Here is a 26,846-nt window from a genome sequence, read left to right on the forward strand (position 1 = left end):
CAAAAAACCATGCTCCACATGAAGATTACGGGCCACAAGTACAAAAAACGTTAGAAATTGATCATGACAAATTGGAGAAAATTAAAGAAAAATTTGTATCGGAACTTCATAAGAATAATGAGGAATGCATTAAATTATTCAATAATACAATATCTCAACGCAATTCCAGTGAATTGTATTCAGAAAGAAGGAAACGTCTGACAGCTTCGAATTTTGGCCGGATTTGTATATATATATATATATATATATATATATATATATATATATATATATATATATATATATATATATATATATATATTGTAATATAATTTTCTTCGCAATGTATTTTTGGTGCATTTCGAAATAATTTTTTTGTGTACATATACTACACCAGGACTTCTTCCTGTGATACTTTTGCTAAGGGTTTGGTGATAATGACATTTAGAGTTGTACGAGAAAGTATCAGCATAGTATCTCATTTCATAAGACCCCCGAGTGCTATAATTTATTCTTTTACCTCCTAGAAATTTGTTATTACATTATTATGTACTGTTCAGCATAATTGGTACTCATAATATTTATAAGACTATTTGCATGAAATTTTACTCTTGCTGCACATGAGCTAATATCTTTCAAGGGGCTGCGTTCTTTCATTGGTATTGTATAATCTGTTTCTGATGATTTTCTGTGACAAAAATAATCTGTGCAATTCGCATAGTTTCCAAATACATGAAGATTGTTATTAGATATATCATATCTTGGTTTATCTGACTGTCCATGATATTTAGTTGCTTTTATAACAGCAGTTCTTAATCTTAATATGTTAATTTTTAAAAGTTTTCGTAAGAAAATTTATACCAGTTTGCCATCGTTTTGTTGCTAATTCTAATTTAAGGAAGGATAGAGGGCCGAAGAGGAGTAGGCAGAAGAACAATATCATGGCTACGCAACGTCAGAACTTGGACAGGCATGAACGTCCAACAAGTGTTAAGAGCGGCGCAGAATAGAAAAGATTTTGATGCAGTGATCGCAAACCCCTAGTAATGGAGTGCACCAGAAGGGGAAGATAATTCTTTTAATCTTGTACAATAGTTTCTTATGAGATGGTTACGACATTCAATTTTCTCAACAAAATTATTCCCATAATATGGTATATTTTCTAACATTTTTTGATGAACACTACTATCTCCATCGGCTATTAACCATTTGTAAGTAATGGCGTGCATGTGCCATTTAAATCCGTCTAGAATTATTTGACTTTCCATTGCAGTCGAAGCTTTTGTCCAATTGTTATAACATACGTGTTCTTTATATGCTCCGTATAATTTACAGTAGCACCAGTATTTGTTCTAGTTCAGCAGCACTAAGATACAGAATCTTTTGGGTTCTGTATCTTGGTGTTTCAGTTCATAAGATTTTTCCAATCTCCCACACTTTTTAAGTTTGCAGAAAAAAAAGTTTTGAACAGAAAATATTTAACTAATATTTCAAATTAACTAGTTTGCTTTTTTGAAGAAAAAATGCTTACTTATTTTTTGTTGTCATAGATTTTCTCAATTCTTATACACACCTAGGTATATACGCTATAACCATAATATATTAGTCTGTCAGCCATTTATTTATGATTTAAAAATTTTTAATAATCAAAGTATTTTTATGTAGATCATTACTTCAAAATTAACTAATTTTTTAAATTTTTGTTAAATGTTGTTTTGTGAAGAACTGTTATTGTTGTTTTATGTTATACAAGATGTACAACAGCCGTTTACTATATGTAAATTAACCAACATTATTTTTTATCTAAATTTTGGTAAGCCTTTCATTACTTTTTGTTATACCTACTAATTTAAATTTTTTTTCTTCTCTGCATTTAATCTTTTTTTTTTTACCACGCCATACCCCATTTTCATTTACGGCCCCAAAAATCTTTCTAAGAATTTTTCTCTCAAAAATACCAAGAAGTCCTTCGTCATTTTGAGATAAGATCCGCGTTTCAGCCCCATATATGAAAACCGGTCTTATTAAGTTCTTGTATATATCGAGCTTTACTGCACGTTTTATATTTTTATTTTTTAAATGTTTCTGGAGACCGTGAACAGTTCTGTTTGCTATTGCTATGCGTCTTTTTATTTCGTCGCTTGTCGTGTTTGTTGCGTTTACTAGCGATCCAAGATATGTGAATTCTTTGACTTGCTCAAAGGTATGGTTGTTAATTTGAATTCTCTGTTGGAAAACCAACATATATTTGGTTTTTTCCTCGTTTACCACAAGTCCTAATTCACTTGCCGCGTCCGCAAACCTTGTAAAACACTACACCATGGTTCTGTTAAAAATAGTTATATTCATTCTAATATTTAATTTTCTGGTTGCCTTTTCCAAGGCAACTTTAGAGGCTGTCTAGGCCTCTAGAGATGGTCTAGGCAACCAAGGCTGTCTAGACCATCATTAACGTCAAAGCACGTAGAGTTTTATCCTTCAATTCTAACGCACGAGCTTACGTTTTGCATTGCTAGTTGGGTCAACTTAACTAACTTCGGTGGGATCCCAACCAAAGTCTATCATTGCATTATATAATGCAGTTCTTTTAACACTGTCATAGGTTGCTTTGTGTGTATAGTGTGTATCTATGTTATATTCTAGTGACTTTTCTAGAATCTGACCATGTGCTTGAATTTGATGTATAGTTGATTTTGCATTAGTAAATCCGCATTGATATTGACCAACAATATCCTTTGTAAAATGTTTAAGTCTTTCAAACAATACATTGCCGAAGATTTTATACGCAGATGCTAACAGAGTAATGCCTCTATAGTTCTTACAATCCAGTTGATCGCCCTATTTATATTATTTCATTTAGCCACTCTTCTGGTACCAATTCATTCTGCCATATAAGTACTATTAGTTTAAGTGGATTTTGCAGTGGATTACTGCAACAAGTTGATCACCACCTTTTTTATACATTTCCCAACAGATTTAATCGATTCCTGGGGCTTTATTGTCTTTGAGTTTTAGGACGGCATTTGACACTTCTATTATTGTTGGGTCTTCACTGTGTAGTTGACGATGTCGATTTTGTTGATTGTCTATGTTGTAACCTCCTTCAATATCGTGTATAATATATTATATAAATATATATAATACGATATAATAATAGTGTACCTATAATATGAATAATTCCTATAAAACGTCTTCCGACGTCAATTTTTCATTCAATTCGGTTGTTCCATTGTTCTTTAAGTTCTTTCGAGCTCATTGAGTTTATTATTCCTTCCATCCGTGTTTTCTAAGGTACTCCTCTCTTCTGGATTCCTGTAGGAGTTCATACAGGTACTTGTTTCGGGAGTCTACTGTCTTTCATTCATTGGAGATGCCTATACCATTTGAACTGCTTTCGTTGTATGCTATCCATGACTGTATCTTCTATTCTCATACTTTATTGCATTCAGTTCGGCGACATATCTTTCTTCGATGTCTCTGTTAATCGTCTCGTTTCACAACCGTGTAAATAAAAGCATGCTTTTTACCACAGTTTCATGGGTTGTAGTGCTAGAGAGATCATGTCAGCTGAGTCAAAACGAAAAATAATCCTCCTTATTGCTTCCACTGGAATAAGCTTGACCGTTCAACTGGGTCCGGACGACCTCCTTCTAATTCTTTAAACTCCTGTTTTGAAATTAATAATACTCATTATTTTGTCTAATTACCTATTTAGTTGTCAAAACAGATACATTGTTACCTAAAGAAGTGAAAGTGGTTCAATTTAGAAATTATATAGTAAATAATAAATATTTGAAAACTGATGCACATATTATTCCTCCCGCGATTTGGGCTTCAAGTACTAATTTTATAAATCGCACTTCTAATAGACGTAAATCCTTTCATTTTAATTGCATAAATGTTTTTATTCGCCACATCTCATCGATTTCCATTTCAGAATATTTATCATCAAACTGTAATCTACGTTAAAAGCCAATTGGTCAGTAAAAAAGTAACAAAAAAAAAACAAAAGAAAATATAAGACATAAGAAAACGAATTCAGCAATACTGTGACCTCAAAATATCTTGTTATACACTATTTTGTAATAAAATTTGTATGTACATTTGCTAAGTTGTGAATTAATTTATTCAATAAATAATATTACTCTGGTATACTCGTATTATTCTAATTACCCCATAACCTCACTGACAACTTTTCACCATAGGGGGTGGGTGGATCGGTTGTAAGTAGGTATAAAAATCAACTCTAGTACATGATGACGTTTAGAATATTCTTCGTGAATGGATTTTGTTTTCGTAAAGAAAGATATTTTTGAAATAGAGGTCCCACTGAATTTAACCGTTAGGATTTTCGAGGATAAGCCTTAATCAAAATCAACATTTCTTTTCCAAATTTTTCGTCAGGTGCGCCACCTTCAAAAACCTAATTAGGTTTTTTCGGATATTCTCCGCTTTATAGACAGATCAGATCAAGGTATTTTTATAGGTTGTCTGCAAAGTTGTCAAAGTTGGTTGTCAAAGAAGCAAATACAACCATCGTTTATGCGAAAAATCATGTTTTCAACAGTTATCCTTGGGCTTTTTACTGAATTTTTACCTTTCAACATTATTAAGCAGCATGTTTTCAAAAATTTTATAAAATAATACGAAAAGATGCATTTCCCATATTCAGAGAACCTAGAAATTTTTTAAGACATTCGGAAAACCCGGTTTTAATGTGTTTTTGGGATTTTACTGGATTCTAAAATCCTGTCTGATGTTTTATGTAAAAAGGTAAACAAGTTAAGTAAATTCAGGAAAAACTCCCAAATAACCCTTGAAAACCTGGTTTTTCGCATAAACAATTGTTTTATTTGCTTCTTGAGGTATGAAAAATTTTTGTTTTTCATATATTTCTTGAGTATAAATTGGAGACGCATTGATTCAGGTTATATCGATCTCAAAAAATATAATTGACCATCCAAAAACCCTTACAAATCTTAAAAAAAAAACATGTTTTTTTTTTGGGGTTTAAATGTGTTTTTTCCGATTTTGGAATGTCTTAAAGGACACAGTTGCTTCAAATTATATATAAACTATAAAAACCTGGATTTGATCTATTTTGAAGTCTATAAAATATTATTTTTTACCCCGTAAAACCCTAACCACTAAAAAAACCAGCTTTTTGGGTTTTTGAAGACAGATTTTCGGGTCAGATTGACACCTGACGGAAAAATCTGGTAAAAATCAGAAATAGAGTTTTTGTGTACACTATATACACTAATCATATGGCTCTATAAGAAATAGAGTTTTGTAAAAGCGTGTGATCTTTTTTTTGAAATTTTGATTTCAACCCGCCAAAAAAAAAATAAAAACGAAAAAATGGCGGTTTTTAAGAAGGGGGAGTGGGTGGCGGAAAATCCGCAAAATTAAAAACTCTGAAAAAACACGGTTTTTCGGGGGATTAAAGGTGTGTGACGTCCTCTCGCGGAGCTGTGTAATTAGTTTTGCCCTTTCTACTGTCGATACACTCCTACTTCATGGGTTGGTTCGCGCGCACGCTGGTTTAACGGTGATGGCTTTGACTCATCGTTACAGGTGTTTCACCCAATTTCTGAATGTCCTACAGGACCCAGTTACTTCACATTATATATAACATAAAAAACCTTGATTTGATCTGTTTTGGAGCCTATAAAATGGAGAAAACCCCAAAAAAACCCCGAAAGAACAGTATTTTTAAATTTTAAATGTGGCGCACGTGACGGAAAAATCTGGAAAAAATCAAAAAATGTAGTTTTTAAAGTTAAGATTAAATAAACAAAATAAAAAAATTTTTTAGGTTATGTACACGCAACCTATGGGTCTATAAAAATAAACTTTTTTTAAGGATCTCAACTATGCGTATGAATTTTTTTGAATTTTTTAAATTGATTTAAACCCGCAAAAAAAACAAAAAAAATGACGTTTTTAGAGGTAGGGGTAGGAGGTGACCGGTCCTTATTTTTTAATCACATAGAACGAAAAAAAAAAATGAAAAAATTGAATTCTAGGTGTGAGTACCCTAGGGGGTACAAGTGTACGGGTTACGCTTTGTAAATAAGTACTTAAAAAACTTTTAAAATAAGATGTATACTAATAAAATTTTAACTAAAACATACACATTTGAAACAACATGACCAAGAAATATAGTTTTATATATTATGTATATCATGTGTTTGTATCTACCTGAATTAAAAAAATATACATCCAACATACTTTAGTTTGCAAAACATTTATTTCTACTTTTTTTTTGGTACTTTATGAACTGTCCACCTGGTATGATAGACAACTTCAGGTGAGATATGATGATAATCTCAGTAATTTGAAACTAGTTAATATATTATTACATGTCAAGAAGGCTGAAATATAGCATACAAATCGGGTTTATTTAAATATTTTTATCTGGCCTTGAAAAGTTTCTTTTAATTTTTTTAACACTTTCAGTTATCAATATATACCGTCAGAATTAAGTAAGTTATAAAAAAGTAGTAAGAGTGCTATTAAGTGCCATTAAGATTTTTGAAGGACTTTTAGAAGGCAATGTGTTTTTAAGCACATATTGAAAATGTCTTCTCACCATTAGGTTTTTATATAATGTAAAAAGTAAGTAATTATTGTACAAAAATCATATTGCCTCGGACATTGAATGAGGAAATTGTATATTACTTTGAACGGCATACAGGGCTAGACTACTGAATTAGAATATAATAATGTGTTAATACAATTATTAAATACGCAATGAGATTAGTTATAAAGAAACTGTTATCAAATTGTTTTATTTGAGATATACGAGTATTGTTCCACAAAGTAAACATTGTTATAAAAATAACTGTATGGATTTCCAATGTAATGTTCCTCATTCATGCTTGAAAATAGTTAAATAAAACGAGTCATGAACTTAATATTTGGAAGGTCCTCAAATAAAAGACAAACTTTCAACTAACTAATTAGTATCAGGAAATCTCTTGACACTTTCGTTTATTTTATATGTCTTGGATTATCGAGAATGAGTTGCTAGGTGGACTTCAAATTCGTGTAAAAATATAATACGTATATTAGGGAAAATGAATGCAATCTGTAGTGTTTAGTTTGTCGATCCTCGAAGGTGAACCATAACCAAAAGCACAATGTTTGGACTTTAAAAATAAAGAGCCTGAATAGAATCGAGGCATTTGAAATGTGGGTGTACCGTAGAATTTTAAAAATTCCTTGGACAGCACGAAAAACAAATGAAGAAGTACTAGCGAGACTCAATTTAGAAAAAGAACTATTGAGAACAGTCAAAAGAAGAAAAACCAGTTATTTAGGGCATTTGTTGCGCAACGAGAAATACTACATCCCTCAGTTGATAATAAAAGGCAAAATAGAAGGAAAGCGAGGAATTGGAAGAAAAAAATTGTCCTGGTTACGTAATATCAGAAACTGGACAGGACTTGGATTTGAGGAACTCTTAAGAACAGCTGAAGATAGACAAACGTTTGCCACCATAACCGCTAACCTCCATTGATGGAGACGGCACTTGAAGAAAGAAGAAGAATAGGTATAGAGAAATGTGTATGGGAATTAAGAGAAAAATATACATTATAAAATGGAGTGAGAACTCTTACACTAAATAAAGGAGTGGACGCTAAGGCTAAGTAATTCAGAAAGATAACGGAACACGGAGAGATAAAACATTTAGGAAATAAGAAATTAGCATAATAGTTAAGTTTTAATCTCACCTGTACTGTTCTGCTGTGTACGTAATATTTCCCCATTATCTTATAATGGGATAGTTCCCAGTGGTTGACTGTATACTGTCGTACGGTCGGTTCATCCTCCACGGTATCTGGAGTTATTGGATGATTACCAGCCCCCGCTCGAGAAGATGAACGAAGACTCTTCTGTTCCATCTTCTTATTGTTTGAGAAATTAGTACAGTTTCGATTAACACCAACGAGAGGTTTACCGGGGCTCTGCTATTAACGGAGTACTACTGATAATATATGTAGAGGACTTTAGCAGTTCGAAGTTTCTTACATGCAAATATATATATATATATATATATATATATATATATATATATATATATATATATATATATATATATATATATATATATTATATAGTAATTAATAGTAAGGTTAATCGAAAAACCAATGTAACTACATTTAAAAGGAGGTAATTCTTTGAATTGTCGGCAATAACTAAATTTTTGATTGTTAGAAAGTTTAAATGTTCAAAGGCAAATATTGTTTAAAAGAGGTTCTGTTTTAGCCAGAACGCATGTGCTGACAATTTCAATTAGTTCTTTTAAATCTTTATGTCGTTAAGGTTAATTGGTAAAACCGAATGAAATTAAATCCCATTATTTCAGATTTTCTTTTTTAATTATATTATATTGTTTATGTATTATAATATCTTATTGAGATGTATCTAAGAAAAGCAAGGGAATGTTATCTTTTTTAGGTAATGAAAATTAATTATTAAAGTAGGTTAGTTATTAATGGATATATCAGTCAAGTTAGTTATCTGTGATGTTGTATTGTTCTTGGTATCTGATTTAAGTAAGAAGTGGTATATATCGCTTAGATTCTTAATGTCACTCTTAACATTAATGGAGAAATCGTTAAGGAAAATATAAGACACTAGCGGACCAACTCGACATCGAGTTTTTTAAATAAAATTTTTATTTTGCGATAAAAATATACAATATATACAATGACCGGAAGTAAAAATATTTTTATCAATAACTCAAAAACTATAAATGATAATTTCGTGAACTTACATTTTTGAACTCTACGTTGAATTCTCTATTGATTTGACTAATAAAAACGAAACCGGAAGTCGACCTCAAAACCGGAATGCAATTTTTAGTTCATCAAATGTCGACATGGATATCATTTAGCAGTTAATTTTGCATGCTGATCACGAATCCGGTGTCAGATTTGCTCTATCTTGACGTTTTATGCGCGTTTCGGGTCACTTGCGGTGTCGGATCGCAACCGGAAGTACATATTTAGATTCGTCTCGACGAGACCTTTCGATCCATATATACATTGTGGGGTCTAAAACTTAAAGTAAATTTTAACTTCCGGTCATCTCAAAACCGGAAGTGAATTTTTGTACCAAAAGTATATCTTGACAATCTCATACGTAATACTAATAATATTCCGAAAAAATATTTTAATTATCTAATATGGTTTTTGAGTAAAGTGGTGGACAAGAAAAGGGCTTAGCGTTTTCAATGAACTCTCTTTTAGATTTATTGTTCTCACGGTGGAGAATTGTAGTGTTAGTATAGTCCATGAGATGACCAGTGGAATGGACATGTTTAGCTAATGCACAGCGGTCCGGGTGAAGTCGAGAATCACTTTTGTGTAGTGTAATACGTGATTTCAATAATTGAGAAGTTTGGCCGATGTAGGAATTGCTGCAAGAGAGGCATGGAATGTTTTAGACAATGTTACTAAGCCTATCTATGGGAGTCTTATCTTTTATCTTAGAATAAAGATTATTAATTGTTAGGGCTGATCTACAAGCCACATTAAGTTTAATGTTGTTATTATTATTACCAAGGCTATTTTCAACACTTTTCAGAATCCTTGTTAAACCCGGAGTGATATCTCTGAAATATGGTAATGAAAAATATTTGTTGATAGGAGTATCCGAGACTGGGTTCCCACTTAAGACATCAGGATCAGCATTGTTAGTCGCGAAGGAAGGTGAAGTATCTTCTTTATGGATAGTATTAAACAAAATCTTATTCACTAATGGTGTTGGATAAGCGTTTGAAATTAATTCTCTTTGGCGAAAACGTTCGGCGAAACAATTGATACTCATTAGAGTCTTTCTTGCAGATTTCCCCAATATTTAAGAGTTTACTATTTAACTTATCTGCAAAGATTAAAATTTCTTTTCTATATATATATATATATATATATATATATAAATATATATATATAGTAAACTCTTAAATATTGGGGAAATCTGCAAGAAATACTCTAATGTGTATCAATTGTTTCGCCGAACGTTTTCGCCAAAGAGAATTAATTTGGCTTCTTCAGGGCTGAAAGAGAATAAATTATAATTAGCTACCATATATTATCTATTAAAACATTATTGATCTTACCGTAACTTAGAATTGTAGAGTTAGAATATTAAAAAACTTTGCTAGTAACATAGTGGTGTTTTTTGTTACTATGTGCAAAAAAAGTTTTTTATAAGGATTGAAATGTATGGTAGCTTCGAACTTGACACGTAAAGGCTTACCCAAGGTTAATCGAAAAACCCAATACAACTATGCTAACAATGCAACCTTGGGTAAGCCTTTACGTGTCAAGTTCGAAGCTACCATACATTTCAATCCTTATAAAAAACTTTTTTTGCACATAGTAACAAATATATAGAAAACTTACATGATAAGGTTTATTAGTACTCCACGCTCAGAAGGCTTCTCGATTGTTAAACAGAGATGTTGTTCACTCCAGTCTTGATGTGCAATCGACACTATTTTTCTCGTAGGAATTTATTATTATTTACTTTTATTATTATTATTTATAGAAATTATTTTTTCACGTAGGAATACCGGCAGAGCGTTGAAACTTAGGCTGTTCACCAATTGCGAAATAAATTCAAGTCCTTTACAGATTTTTACTTATTTCGACAATAAAAGTTGAACAAAGTTCTCACTTCGGATCGTTACCTTTTGCGAAATAATTCTAAATTCTTTCAGACCTTTATTTAGTTCGGGCAAATTGTTTAACGGCAAAGTGCTACTTCAGCTCGTTCACCAATTCGAGGAATAATTCTAATTCCCTTCGGGATTTTATTCATTCCTGACCGTCGGTGATGTGTCGAAGCACTTCGGCAGTTCAACAAGTTGCGGAATAATTCTAAGTCTCTCAGACTTTTATTTATTCCAAACAATTTCTGCTTGAACGACGAAGTGTTCACTTCGAGCTGTTTAGTTATTTGCAAAATAATTGTAAGTTCGTTTCAGATTTTTCTTTATTTCCAACAAATTATAATTTAACAGCAAAGTGCCGAATTCCTCCACTTGTTATTTGCGAGATAATTTCAAAGTCGTGGGAAATAAAAATGCAGAGTTTCGTTGAAATGGGCTACTCAGTCAACATAAGTCTTGCTCGTTAAGATTAAGAACTAGCCCGTTCTTAACTGAAGGATAAGCTGCTTTTATGCATTTTCTAATTGCATGTGCGCAGTGATCTTCCGTCGGAGGGCCAATAAAATAAAAGATAATCATCTTTGTTGTGAATGGCCAGAGTGACAATCTTCACTCTGATTGGTCCACTCTGGCGACAGTACCATAGTTAAAAAACTTTTACAATGAAGTAAAAAAACTTCCAAAGTATTTGATGTATTTGTTAAAAAAACATTAAAAATGAAAAATACAAATGGATTACAATTGTTCAAAACGTTATCGGTCCTATCAGACCATGATCAATGAAAACTTGAGTACTTGCTTAAGTTTCTTTCAGTAGTTTCTGTTTGAGTTAATTATGTTAAAACGAATACAAAGGAACATCTATTTGTAGCATCCCTTTTTTAGAGCCAAGACCGAAAGCACTAAGCACCTCTTTACGTCTTCTAAATTAAAATTCAATTAAATTAAAATAAAATTAATAAATGAAACTAAAATAAAATCGAATCGAATAAAATAAAATACATAAAAATGAAATCAAGTAAAATAAATTAAATTAAAACTCATCGCTCCGTGCGTAGAAGATAAGAAAGCTATGCTTCTCCTCTTCGGTCACTTCCGGAACATCCTGTTTTTGTTTTATAAAATCCATTATAATGAAGTATAATGATAATTAAAATAAGGTAATTAAACATAAAAACAAGATAATAATGAAATTGTAACTAAGAAATAAATTCTATATTATATTTAACAAATTTTTAAAAAATACTGAAATCATTAAACAAATTTATAAAGAAAACAATTATTATTATTATAAAAAAATATTAACAATTCAGTAATAAGCAGACATAAAATCTTATTAACCCACATATAGCAATAACGCACTATAAGAAGTATTCACTTCTATCGGCGTGCCGTTTTTTTTTTATTTGTACAGCTGGAATTTACATTTACATCATACCTAATGCTGCCGTCGTAAGAAAGAGTGCCGTATCTGCATTTTTAAATTTGAGTTAAAACCACACTTTTATGGGTATTTCAGGTATACGGAATCGACTGAGGCATGTTAAAAAACCGTAGCTGCATCGCAAGTTTATCAAAATGCACATACGTTTTTGACAATATGACGTTGTTTTTCGATTTCATATCTTAAACAAATGTATCCAGCAAATTTTATTTATATTGCCGTATCTAGAACTTTCCAGTTTCTATCTTACAAGTCATACATACATTATTAGAGATGTTTGTAGCTTAGAAAGTCTTACAGCTTAAAAAACCGTAACTGTATTCGCGCGAAGTAGTTACGGCATTTTAAGCTACAATTTCATATACGATTTCGGGGATGTTTAGTAAATAATTCAGTAATTTAGTATTCATTTGATAGCCGTCCCGTAAGGTGCGTCGCGTTGTCAGTGCCTTTAAAACCATGTTCACTTGTTCTAATCTACATTTTTTGTGGTGTTTGGGCAACTTTTTTAGTATTTTGTTAGTTTGTGTAATTTAAAAGTTACAGTTATTCATCAGAAATATTGCTGATAAGTAACTACCTATTATTATAAAAATGAATTAGAAAATTAAGTTCTTTGCCTTTTTTTGGGTCGCAAAAGTCATTAGTAAAGTTATTTTGATTATTAACTTTGGTAAAGTAAGTAGTTTGGTGTGGGTTCTTATTGCGAAAAATAAACGTGTATTTTATGTAAATATGAAAAGTCTAATAGTATAACGGAGGTTCAACGTTACGTCATAAGAATGATCACTTAAGGATTTTGGGGCATGTCTTTACTGTTAGCAGCTGTCAGATGTCATAACCTAAAGTGAAAAAATCAGCTGTTCGATCGCCGCCATTAATATCGATCTAGAATCGAACTACATTTAAGAGGTCAAAACTTTATTTCGTCTGGTTTACAAATAAAAAGCGAGAAAGGTGACCTATGACGCGACGTTGAACTTCCGTTATATGTACTGAAAAACTGGGATTTAACTTTCTTATTTTACAAAAACGAGTTATATAAAAAATAGTAAGTATAAAACCTGTTTTTTTTTTTCAGTTACTAACTTCTTTTAAGAATGCGGCGAGCTAGAAAGATACTGTGCCTCACAAATGAAAATCAAGTTGAAGTTGCAGGTAATGTTCATAATATTCAAACTGTTACGAAAATTGGAACGGAAAAACACATCAATCACGAAAGTTTATAATACCAGAACATTGAAAATATTAAGGATTTATCATCTGTGAGCCTTCTAAAAGCAGTGAACTGGAAAAACAAATATTTCAAAATTTAATGCCGCTAATTTGCAATGAAGAAAAACCTATTACTACAATTTCGACACCACCTGTAAACGTGCCAAATCTCGAAGAGCCAGATGAAGACCTAATTCCAATAATAATTGAAGCAGTTATTGAAGATAAATGTGACTTAACCGACACTAGTTTACTGAGAGCCATAGAACTGTTTTCAGATTCAGAAGTAGAATCCGCAGCTATGTTGTTTGACCTTGATCCTATTTCTGACAAAAGTACCGAAGCCAAGCATAAAAACCAAGATGACCAAGCATTTACTAAACCAGCTGAAGATTTTTTTGAGTCAGGTGACGCATTGCTTGAACATGATGAAGATGAATGGAATACAGATACGGACAATGAAAGTGAAAATAATGTAGAAAATCAAGAAAATATGGAACTTACAAAAAAAGGAAAGCCACGAAAAAGAAAACTAAAACAAGCAAGGGAGCCAAAGGACGTAATATGCTCAAAAAAAAATAAGGAGAACCAGACCCCCGTGCAATGAGTCTTGCAAAAGAAAGTGTAGCACAAAAATAACTGAGGATCGACGAAAGTTGACTGACGAAGAATTTTGGAATCAGGATTGGACAGCAAGAAGGCTATTTATTATTTTATACTACAAAAAAATGGATGTAAAAAAGAGGACCGCAAATACATTAACTAAAGACTTTAGAAGGAATAAGACCATAAACTTTTACCTTAAAGATCCCTTAGCGATTATCCAATAACTGAATGCCTCAGTGACCGAGACTTTCTAAGAATGTTGAGGGCTACTTAAATTGATCTTCTTTGAAATTGTAAATGTTTTGTACCTGTAGAGATTACGTACTTAGATCATTTCTTGATTAAAATGACTACAAAATTTTATACAAGAATTGAAATAAATTGGTATGTTTAAAAATTTTCAAATACAGTATAAAAATCTGAACTTTTATGCACTTTATGCAAACTTTTATACAAATATGCCAAAATATGAAATATTTGCATAAAATATGCACAATATGCAAAATATGCAATATGCATATTTGCCGAAGTCTACATATAACCAACGTTTCTAAACCAAAAATAGTTTCTTAATACATAGTTTATTTTAGCTTTAAATACCGTAAGTATTGTTTTTTGCGGTTACGTTTTTTTCTTTAAATTTAGCAAATTTAAAAAGTATTATATGGTAACTATAAACGTCTTAAGTGCATTTTAAACCATTAGGAAAAAATTTACAGTTTAAAAATTATTTCCAACAGTTTTTTTATCCCAAAATTTCTAGATATAGCATAATTTAAAAGTCGTTAGAACATAAGCTAAGACAATATAGAAAAAAACACGTTTTTAATGTTGTCTCAAGACTAAGATTTTGCAGATACGGTACTCTCTATTACGACGGCAGAATGGTATTCACCTTAATTTTTAGTGAACTCTAAAGTGATGTGAAATATTTTTATAGGTGATGCGTCATTCAATTTTAAGATTCAAAGTTCCTTCATCATCATCATCAAGTTTCTATCTTGGGTCATACCAATATCAAATCTTTTTACAGGCATATTCTGTCTTTGAACATTTGCTCTAATTGTAGAATAAGCCTCTATAATAAACTTCAATATCTTACATGTGGATTGTTTTGCGCATCTATTAACATGTTTAGAAGGGAGGAGATCTAAATTTGAGCGTCATATTTAAACTTTTTTGTATTTAAACAAAAAATACTGTTGTTTTTCCTGGGTGCTCTTGGTTGTCTTGGTGCGAATTGTCCCCTGGCTTGGTTTTGATTGGAATTTTTGACAGCTTTGGGTGGTTCAGGTTGTCAAGCTGTACGCCGTAAAATATTCTCGTCGACTTGTAACTCTTTACAAATTCGACTCTGGTCTTCCTCGGTTCTTGGCATATTATTACGAAGATGTTTTCTCATTTCTGGGCGAATCAGATTGGTAATGGCAATACACCTTTCTTCCTTGTCGATATTGGGTAGTAATCGTCGAAAAAGAGCCATCTTTATTGAAATAAACTCGGCGTGGGCTGGTATTTCTGATAATATCCGTAGAGCTTGGACATTAGTGATGATCGTTTTGTGTGTTGTCAAAATTGTAACGAAATATTTTGCCTACCACATAGGGTATTACTATAAGGGGTTGAAGAAAATTGGGGACAGAAACTATTGGGGTGGAGATAGGGCAAGCAAAATAAACGAACCTGTTGCGAACGTCTCTCAGTGTTTATTTGGAGTAGCTGGGTCGTGGATAAGTGAAAAGCAAGGGGGTTGGATTGGGGCAACTACAAAAATTAAACAAAAGGGTAGTTACATGAATCTTTTGGAACAAATGGACAAACAAAACAACAAGAAGGACCTCTAGCTATTTAAAATAAGGATGCCGCATCGAGGTGTCAAATTATAACGACATATGTAAGAAACAAATTGTTTTGGGGAAAAAATTTAAAAATTGTAACGAAAATAAATTATACATTTATTGTTGTCTCACCACAAACAGTTACAAAAATAGACAATACAAAAATACTATATTAATAGTTACAAAAGTAAATACAAAAATAACAAAGAGAAACACATTCTATGTCCTATCCGTTTACAAAGTCTAGGAGTTGGAGATACTACAAAACTTACTATTGTTACTGGGCTATAATTTATAGCAGAAATAAATTATTACAAATAAAAAATTATCGTTTTAAATGATGAAAGCAATTATTAATAAAAATGTTTATTTTCCTTTAAAATTTAAACACAAAAGTTACCTTGCTTTCACTAAATTACTTTTGGGGGTGGAAACTAGACTTCACTGGAATTTCTGGGGGTAGAACTGGGCTTACACTTTCTGCCACACCAACAAATTCATCTCCATACTATGAAAAGTATTCATACTAAAAAAAGTATTTTGAAGCGGCTTCTTAGGAACATACAAATTTGAGGTTGAAATTGGGCCACTAGATACACAAACTTCAAACTGGGCGTCTTAAAAAACAGGAAACTGGAACACGTGGATATCTTTCAAAATCTCACTTAAAACTGTAACTGAATCATTAACTGCCACAATACACTACATACTTTCCATGAAAAGGGGCGAAAAACAAGAAATATTACAAATTTGACGTAAAATTTGGACTAACGCTGAAGTCAACCGCTCTTGACAACGCCTCAGCGAGAGTGTCACAATTATCTTGCCGGCAAAACCTTCTCAGCGATCTAAATTGATGTTTATTTGAAACCCAGAATATTAAGAGGCTTCGATCAAAAGAAATCCGAGAAAATACACATCTGTGAAACATAAATAAACTTCAAAATGGTTTATATCAACTCGGCGATGCAATGAGGAATTAAAAAAAAATTATTCTCCGTGTTTTAATACATATACGACGGGATGTCAATATATACCAAGGAATTTACAAATGCTACAATATGATCAATCAGCCTGTTCAAAAACGTTAGCTTTTTTATGCGTTTCTTGATTGCATCTACGCAGCGATCTTCCGTCGGAAGGCCAATACAAACATAGTTAATAAGACTCGTTGTTATTGACCGCTCAGAGCGACAATATTCACTGTGATTGGCCACTCTGGTGACACTGTATTCTGTTAGTCGCTTGGACTTTAGGATGGAAGCAACACCTTAGACTTTGAGCTCCTTATCCGTGACCTTACAGTTAGGAGACTCACCGTCCTATATGTATGCTGCTAATGGGTACAGGGGCGGTAGTTGGTGCGAACATTTCTGACAGTATGATTTCAATTAGCGGGCGGAGCGGACGATATTTTCTTTATGAAAGGTCTCCATGTGGAAGGTAACCGTATGCAGTCATGTCTTTTATTAAACAATTTGGCTTTTTCTCAATTTCTATTGCTTCACTGATAATATAATCCCTAACAAATATTCTATGGCAAGTTACAGCTGAATGGAATCATGAAACTGGATTAAATCTAAATAGTAACTGGGTAATATTAGTAAACGTTTGCAAAAAAGATCGAACAAATATTCTATGGCAAGTCACAGCTGAATGGAATCATGAAACTGGATTAAATCTAAAAAAAAATATTTAAAAATTCCTTTATAAAGGTATAATAATTATTGTGGCGCTACGTCACAGAACGTTTAATTAATATTCCATCATCAAAGTTATCCTAAAGATATAACCACTTTAATTAAAGCAAACATGAAATTTAAAATTTTGACCAAGGTTATTACAAAAATGTGGTTAATACTTACTGGATTTACATGTTTTAAGCCACTAAATACATGGGTAAAAACCCTTTAAATGTCGTTAAATTAACTTTAAGTTACATTATTTAACTTTATAAACCAAGATGTTTAAGTTACAACAGGAATAGCAACGTAAGATTCTACTGGAGGTTGCTAGTCCTGAGACGAAGTGTCTACGAGGATTTGTTGATAGCAACTGATTGAAATGACATGTTAGGACGGAAGTCGGAACAAAGTAGTGAATGTAACTTGAGGTATTTGTCTGAATATGACAGTAGCCAGCAATATTTAAAACTGAATATGTTAAAGGGAATGGATAAATGCATAAATAGAGTTTTATAAGGTTGAATTACAGGTAACAATTTAAAACTCATTTTACTCGTAGTTTAAAAATTTTATTTTCTTATAGAAAATAAAATAGTTTAAGGAAAAGCTATTATTAACAACAAACAATCAAGCCAGGCTCATTTTGGGCAAAATCTAAACTTTCTTTGTCTGTAGAAGATAGGTCCCGAGTAATATTTAGTAAAGAATCTAAATTCGATGTATGTGTTGATGATCGCTGCAAACGAGTTATTCACACTAAGCTTGAGGCTTATCACGAAGACCGTTTAAAACTTACTGTAAAGTTAATAAATGAGTTATGATTTTGGGTTGTATGGCAGTTTTAGGGTTAGGATATTTTGTATTGATGGTACCGTAAATGCTGAGAAGTATCAACAAATACTTCAAATCAGCCTCTTACCAAGCATTGTGAAATTAAATGCTGGCGAGAATTATTTTTTCAGCAGGATTAAGCGACCTATCACACGGCCAAAACCACAAACAACTGGTTTGGAAACCACAATATAAACGTCTTTTCTTGGCCTTCTAACACTCTTGACCTAAATGTCATTGAAACAGTGTGACATAAAATAAAACTAAACACTTAGGAACAACTCATAACGGACTTTACACGAACTTTGGAATGAATTTACTCCTGACTAGTGCATATCCTTAGCCGAGTCAAGGCCCAACCAAATTAGAGTGGTCATAAAGTCTAAGGGCGACGTTACTCCGTTTTAAAAATAAATATTCATTTTATGTCCCAGTATTTAGTTGTCAAATAATAAACTTTTTTTATTATAACTATCTGAATTTTGCGTGTATTTTAATTGGTACCAATGTATAGATGTTAGGGCTCGTAGTTAGTCGGAACTACTTGTATCTTGTATGAGCTTCTTTTTAAGTTGCCTAAAATCAATACATGATCTTCATGCTCTGTCTATTGTCGGCGATGTTTTCGGTACGAGTAATATTGGGCTGTTGTACTCGAAAACTGTTGCTCCTCTTATTCCATTGTTTAGAGTCTAGGTATCTCTGCACATGTTTATTGTTATCATACGATTAGCATATCTAGTGCTATATTTTTTATGTTAAACCGTTGCTATCCTTTTTAGCTGTTCAGTTTTAACTTTTTGCTGTAAAAATTGTTTATTGGTAGCTGTATATCAGTTTTTATTAGAACAAATATATGGGAAAACTTCGTCTTTTAAATATTACGTTTTGTATATTAACTTCCTTAATTCCTAATTTTCTTTAACCACAATTATTTTTATTACAATTAAATTACAGAAAATGTAAAATATTGATTGTTTTGATATATTCTCTTTCACTTATACTTGCGTTTCATTTTACCACAATTCGTTCTTATTCTCACATGTATTTATAGTTTTGCCAATTGCCTTATTATTATTTACCTTTTAAATAATTATTACCATTTTGATCATTATGTTCATCGTTTTCAAGTTTTTAAATTCTACGGTAATAATTTGCGGAATAATGAGATTTACTTTTTTTTTCTTTTTTCAATCTACAACTTATTACCTTCTTAATAAGTATGAAGAATACATTTTTGAAGTGAATACTTCTTACCGCTCGGTATGATGTTTTGCACGGGTCAGAAATCCTATTTAGCGTGACTCGAAAAATCGAGATGGGTGTATTAACCTTACGGTATATCGTAATATACATAATACACACTTAATATAATTTATTTTTTTTATAAAAACTCGAGAACGACTGGGCAGATTTGGTTCATTTTTATTTTAAAATATTTGTATGAAATAAAATAAAATTAAATAAAATAAAATTAATTAAGTAATTAAAATAAACAAAAGTTCATTTTATATTAATTTATTATTATAGATAAGTAGGAAAAATGGAAAGTTTTTAATGAAAATTTATTAATATACCCTCCCATTATCATGATTCTTTTTAGAATATAATGACAATCAAAATGAAAAAATTAAGCATAAATACATGATAATCATGAAAATGTATATGATAAATAAATTCTGTAGCTATTATATTTAACAATTTTTGAAAATTACTAAAATCAAACAAAATTTTATATATCCGAACTATTTTCAGGGTGTTGGGAACTTCCTGGAACGCCAAATGAATGTGAACATTCAGAATGTATAGCTAATGCAAGGCCTTCAAAAGTATTAAACAACACCAAGTTCTGTTGTTGTAATAGAAGCAAATGCAATCTAAATTTCAGGTAAACTATAAATCTTAATAAATTTCTAAACATAAATATAACATTTTCTTTCCAGTGATGCCTATGTGCCTGTAAAGGAGCCTCCGCCAGAAGATCTGCCTGTTACACATTCCATTGATTCACTCATATATATTACAGTTGGTGCAGTCTTTTCGTTTTTCATTATGTTTTTGACAACGGTTTCTTACTTTTGTTGGAAAATGAATCCAAAAAAATGTGATATTGAAAATTGCCAACAACCTTTACCTCCTCCTGCAGAATACAGCCTGGATAAATTAAAAATGCTAAATTTAATAGGTAAGCTGTTAAATTTACTTAACTTATTTTATGAGAATACTTTAATTAAAACTCGTCAAAGTCAGTTTAGCATCATAACATATTGTACCACTAGTTTTAAATCCGAGGGACCTAAGTAGTTGAGGTGAGTGTATGCGTCTGTGGTGCCGAATCACTACACACAGAAAACGTAAAAATAATCCAGGTTGATCCCTTGTAAAATGACAAAAACACCGAGATTAATTTACCGGTTAACGTACACTATGTCATGTTCACTTTGATACACCATATATCAAAAAGCTCGGCTACGATCTGAGTTGGATATTGCACAGAAAGATAGGTATAGCTTCGTCTCAAGCAGTCTAGTAATTTAAGTCTGTAAAAAATATTACATTTTTTACCAATAGTAGTCTTCTTTTTGTTCTATATATATTCTAAAAGTTTATGGTATTAATTGTCAGGAATTCGTGAGCGTGCTTCTAGTTTTAGGGTTTTAGTTATGACACACAGTGCAGTTATTTACAGAAAAATATTTATACTATTTTATAGTAATTATAGAGAACATCGGTTATTAAGCTTTTAATAATAATTAATAATAATTAACACTTAAAGGATAATGGCCAATATGTTTATTTTAAATATATTATAATTTTAACGGGAAGTTAAACTCACGTTTCGAATTGTTTACAATATAATATACAGGGTGTGCAGAAACTCTCCTAACAAACGAAAATCGGAGATTCCTTAGATAATTTTAAGACAATTTAACCCAATTCACCTAGTCCGAAAATGCTTCCTAAGGGAGCTAGAGCTCTTTGAAGGTGGCTGCTTGTCATTAGTGTTTTTTTTAAATACCTCCAGAACGCCTCTATTTATACAAACGAAAACTGGTACGATTATTTATCCTCCAGAGTTGAATCGATTACATCGGTTACCAATTTCTAGTAACGGTCATATGTGTCCGTTTTGGGTAGGTTAACGGTTATTTTAACGCCTAACTTTTTTGTTTTTAAGTTTTAAGCATTCGTGATACTAGATTATTAGATTTTCAGGTATTCTGGAGGTACTTCTATTTTAAGTAGGTAGGATACACCGTTTTTGAGAAAAATAGATTTGAAAATTTTTCGTTTTTTCGTCATGAAAGTTAAATTAATATTTTTTGCACTAGTTGGCTTTGCACTGCCAACAGAAGTATAACCTACGTTTTGTCACTTCGTAAATTTTCCCTTTTAGTTTTTACTTTGTGGCATTTAAACACAACAACTTCAATTTAACAAAAATGGTTTTTACTAATAAGGAATACGCTGATATACATTTAGTTTATTGCGAAATAAGGTGTAATGCAAAAGCCTTAACGTAGATATGCTGAAAAATTTCCCGATTAAGAGAAACAAGTTCAGTGTGAAATCCAAGAAATAATGAAACAGGGCGACATAATGATGTAACAGCAACAACACATGAAGATGTCATTTTAATGGAAGCTGAGGAAAATTTAGAAATTAGCGTTCGAAGACTGCAATACATCCCACAATTTCAAAATCTTCCGTAAGAAATATCTTACACAGCGAAAATTTATATCTTTTTCACTTTACAAGGATACAAGGACTGCTACAAGTAAATTTTTCTGCTTGTGAAGAAGTCGCTATATGGTTACAAAATCAGAAAAAAAAACAAAATGGAGATTATTTCAGATACATTTTCTTTTGAGACGAAACTTCACAAAAAATGGAATTCTTAATGTACATAATGCACATTATTATTCGTACGTTGGTGACAATCCTTACGTTGTTTGTACTTAAGCATCAGCATATCTTTAGCATAACCGCCTGGATAGGAGTAGTTGATGATTATTCTACTTGGACCCGTGGAATTGCCTGCTTTTTTAAATGGTGCTGATTATTTACATTTCCTGCAAAATGTTTTACCTGATTTGTTAAATAATGTGCCCTTAAATATTCGGCAAAACTTATGGTTTTTACATGACGGCTATCCGGCCAACTTTAGCAAGAATGTATGAGACTTTCTTAATAATATCTATGAAGACCAATGGATTGGAAGAGGCCGTCCAGTTGCTTTGCCAGTAAGGTCGCCCGATTTAAATCCTTGCGATTATTGTATTTGATAATTTATAAAAGCATTTCGTCGGCTTAGAGTGTAAATCTGTCCAAATCCATTTTTTGACGGTATGACGTTTTTGATATCATTCGAAAGTGTAAAAAAATACACAATCGAGAAAAAACGCGGGATGCGTAAAACTGACAAATTTATAACCACAAAAGTTCCCTGCTAACTCCGTGTAAGTCGCCATTTCGTACCGAGATTTCGAGGCCAGCAAATGTGCTCTTACAAATAATTGGTATTTTCTGTGATAACAGTGTAATTAAAGGTTGAAAGTTAAAGTACTAAAAGGTATGTATTTATATTGCTATCGTATTATTTGTTTGTGCTGATAAATGAAGTCATATTTATTGTAAAACTTCAAATAACCTACAACCCAAATATACGGGAGTTAACAGTTTTTCCTTCATCAAAGTTTATTGTATTTGTAAGGTTATTTTATATACCGTCATAAATAACTTTTAATTTGGTTTTCAATAATATCTTATTACTTTAGCTTCCTGTTAATTGTCAATAGTCAAGTATGCAATCTACTTATTCAGGTTTCAAAACCTAATTCACGAATTACGAAATACTTTGTAAAAGTTGGGACGTTATTTTTCTAGTTCAAACTTAGTGTATAATTTTAATTTTATTTCGCCTGCTTCTAAAATTTTATTTTCAAAATTCATGAATTTATGGTTTATTTGCAGATGTCATCTAGTAAGCATGTGCGTGGCCGTAAAATGCTGGACTTGTGCTCAAGTAAAGAAGAAAAAAATCAACAAAATGCACCGCAATTGACATCATCTCAAGCACCTAGCCCCAAAGAATGGTCTTTAGTTGAAAATGTCGAAATTGAATTTATTATATCTAAAGAAATATCTGATGACGTAAGCTTAAGTACAAATTGCAACTCCCTCTCACCTACCATTTTGGATAATGTACGTATATAATATTTTTCACCTAAGAAGACCGCTTTGCCATTAAATGCCGGTAACTTTATTACTAGCGGACCAGATAAGCGGCGATATATTTTACACTACCTTTATGAATAACATTTTACTGCTCTGTTGTTTCAATCAGCACTGCTCAACAAGTTATCGTTTATTGGTTTTAATATTTTATTGCATGTTAATTTTTTTAATTTCTTCTGACGTATCGTATAATGTAGGTTTATCCAATAATCAAAGTTATGCCTTTACAAGAACATATTATTTGAAAAATAAGGAGTAAATACCATGTGTCATAATAATTGTAATCTCCTTTATACACACTTTAAAAATTTGTTTAGTAATGTATTTCTTAAATCCACACAATCATTGAAAAATGATTCACGCTGTTTAAAAATATCTTTCTGTTAACGACACTGTCATCGAAAAAGTAGATCAAATCCATAGTAGTGAAGCGGTACTTTGAAGCAAAATGAGTAATTTTGAGAAAATAAAATACAGTTGAACGTAGAGTGTTTTCTCCAGAAGAACGGCGTTTAGTTCTAGAAGTCGAAAGTTATTTCAATTTGGAAAAAAATAATATGGGTCCATTGACAATCTGTTATGGCAGTTCAAAAACGCACATGCGATGCTTGCGGTATCTTAGAGAGGACATTCCGAAGAATTAATAACATGAGTGAGGATGAAATAAATAAAGTAAGCAAGAGAAATCGTCGACATCCAAAAACTTTAGATTAGCACCAGTCAATTAAACTTGCAATTAAAAATATTATATATAATATGCATAAAGCCAAAGAACATGTAATAGTTAGCGCTGTGTTACAAAAAATAAAAGACAAGGAACTGTGTGATATTAGTTTAACAAGTTTGTGGAGAGTGCTGAAACATTTAGGTTTTCGATATAAAAAGACAAATAATAGACAAGTATTGTGTGAACTCTCTAATGTTGTTTCAAAACGGTTGCATTTTTTAAGAAAATACATGAACAATAAAACGTAAGATAGTCCGAGGCAAGTTGTATTTTTAGATGAAACTTGGATTTTCGCTAAAGGAAATATGTCAAAATCATCCTGGCAAGATGGCACCACGAAATGTTATTCTTCTAGTCGTTCCGGTAATGGTAAACGCTACATTATACTTCATGCTTGAAATGATGAGGGTTTTATTCCTGAAGCTAGTTTAATTTTTTCGTCCACAAAGAATACAGGTGATTACCATGGAAATATAGATGCAAATATTTTTGAAGAATGGTTTGAAGAAAATTTGTTAAAAAAATTGGAGCGATTTCCTTCAAGCAGCTGGACAAAAGAAGAAATACAGTTGTGGTTGACAGAAACGAAAATTTATCACAGTGACATACTTTTAAAAGTCGATTTACTTTAAAGGTGTGGAGAGCACAAAATTAAAACGAAATTTGTTACTGACCAAATGGCTCTTAAATATGACCATGAAGTTCTTCGACTTCCGCCCTACGATTGCCACTATAATGCAATTGAGTTAGTTTAGGGTATAGCCAAAAATTTTTATGATAAACATGCATCCAAAACAACAGATGGCGCTAGCGTTCTTAGTTTATGGAAAGAATCGTTAGAACAATTAAAGGCTGAACAATGGCAAAATTGTATTAGACATACGGAAGACATAATCGTTAAGTCTTTTCAAACCGAGCGACTTATAGATGAGGTCCGGCCTTTAATTATTCGGATAGACAATTCAGATAGTGACGACTCTGATAGTGAAATATCAGACAGTGAATAGGACAAATCGTTTGCTAAAAAGAAGTAACAAAAAAGTGTTTCGGGAATTCAATTCGGACTTTATGGTGTGTTTTAGTTAAACGATAAAGTACCTTCGGTCTAATTACTGAACTGCATACTCTCAATAGCTTTGGTATTAATTACCGCACTACACGTGTTTAAACATTTTGTTTTGCTGAAAACTCGGAAGTGATTTAGTGCCAATTTCTTTCAAGGTTATATTTAATACAGTGTTTGCAGAAAGTAAAGTCTTTGATGTATTTTATTCAAATTTGGACATACCAGCAAAAAATATTGAGAATATAAATGGCAAGTATTTTCCTATTTAAATGCGTGCAAAACCATTCGTATAATTTTCACTCTACGCAAAATAGAGACTTATAGAGACCTTGATGATCATTTGATGTCGACAAATAATTTCGAGTATTCGAAATAACTAATAATTCTTTTAACACACCCTGTATATAAATATTATATTCATTTTATTTGCCTTTTATACAGTAAAATCCAATATTATTACTGAACATAAAATACAGGAAATTAAATATTTCTACTTTTCAAGCGATCGGAATTAAATATTAACGCCCCACTGTTTGAGAGATAGGAGATATTTTTAATATACTCTCTTCACAAAATATTAATACTAAAGCTGATTGCGGAACTCTGAACCGAGAAGTAAATGATAATGGTCACATTGAACCACAAAATGCAGAACAAAAAGTCCAATTTAAAGATATCAGTATTATTTCCCCTTTAGATGAATTTCCTTTGGTTGAATTAATGACTGATGACCACCACTTTACAAATAGTCTGATTTCTGAAGATACTATCGAGCAGAGCACTTCGCAAGAAATTGAAGATAATCCTAGAAATTCTTGTACAGGTACTATCGACCAACCCATTTTCACTAGACCATCCATCCATATAGACGATTTGATATCAGATGAAAGTTTGCAAGAAAGTCTGGTACCATACAAAATTAATTCTGACTCTGAGTCTGACTACGAAAACTATCCACAGAAAAGCAATAAAAGAAGGAAAAGGAGTCAGATTAAAAAATCAACATGGTATGCTGAAAGTAACAAAAAGTTAAGAGAGAAAAGAATACTATGGAAGAAAAAAGAAAGAAAGTGGAATTATGAAGTTCCAAGGCAATCTAGAGTTATAAAGAATAGATGCTCGTGTATAGAAATATAGACCCAAAAAGGATCTTTGAAATGTTCAATGTTCACAGATACAGATAGGCAGAATATTTAAAAAAAAAAAATAAGTAATGAGCTGGCAAAAAAATAAAATTTGTTGATAATCTTGTGACATATTTGCGTGTCAAGAGACCAATGGGAAGCAAAACTAATGAGGAATCGAAAAGAATACAATCTTTATTTTACCATTTAAAAAAGAACGATGAGCCAATCAAAGTCTGCAGAACACAGTTTTTAAATACGCTTGGAATTTTAAGATGGACTGTTTTAAATTGGAAAAATAAAAAAGGACTGCTTTTTTTTTTAGTGACAAAGATTTTGATTCCAATAAAAAAAAACGTTCTAAGCCCTTCGAATCAGAACGCATGGAACTGAAAAGGTTTTTAGAATC

The 26,846-nt window shown here is 31.8% G+C and overlaps 1 protein-coding gene across 14 annotated transcripts in view; it reads left to right on the forward strand.

Annotated features, from left to right (window-relative positions):
* LOC140445556 (bone morphogenetic protein receptor type-2-like) overlaps nt 1–26,846 on the forward strand; it is an 872,505-nt gene that overhangs the window by 114,834 nt on the left and 730,825 nt on the right. For 12 of the 14 annotated variants that reach the window (XR_011951417.1, XR_011951414.1, XM_072537668.1 and 9 more), the window contains 2 exons: nt 20,038–20,170; nt 20,226–20,467. Coding sequence is in view for 10 of the 14 variants with exons in the window: in XM_072537668.1 (XP_072393769.1) it covers nt 20,038–20,170; nt 20,226–20,467 (375 nt within the window). In the remaining 4 variants the exon portion in view is untranslated. Of the gene's footprint in view, nt 1–13,188; nt 13,266–20,037; nt 20,171–20,225; nt 20,468–26,846 lie in introns of all 14 variants that reach the window. The other 2 variants (XR_011951415.1, XR_011951416.1) reach the window with 1 other exon arrangement.

The sequence above is a fragment of the Diabrotica undecimpunctata genome, chromosome 7 (assembly GCF_040954645.1).
Source record: "Diabrotica undecimpunctata isolate CICGRU chromosome 7, icDiaUnde3, whole genome shotgun sequence".
Lineage (NCBI taxonomy): Eukaryota > Metazoa > Arthropoda > Insecta > Coleoptera > Chrysomelidae > Diabrotica > Diabrotica undecimpunctata.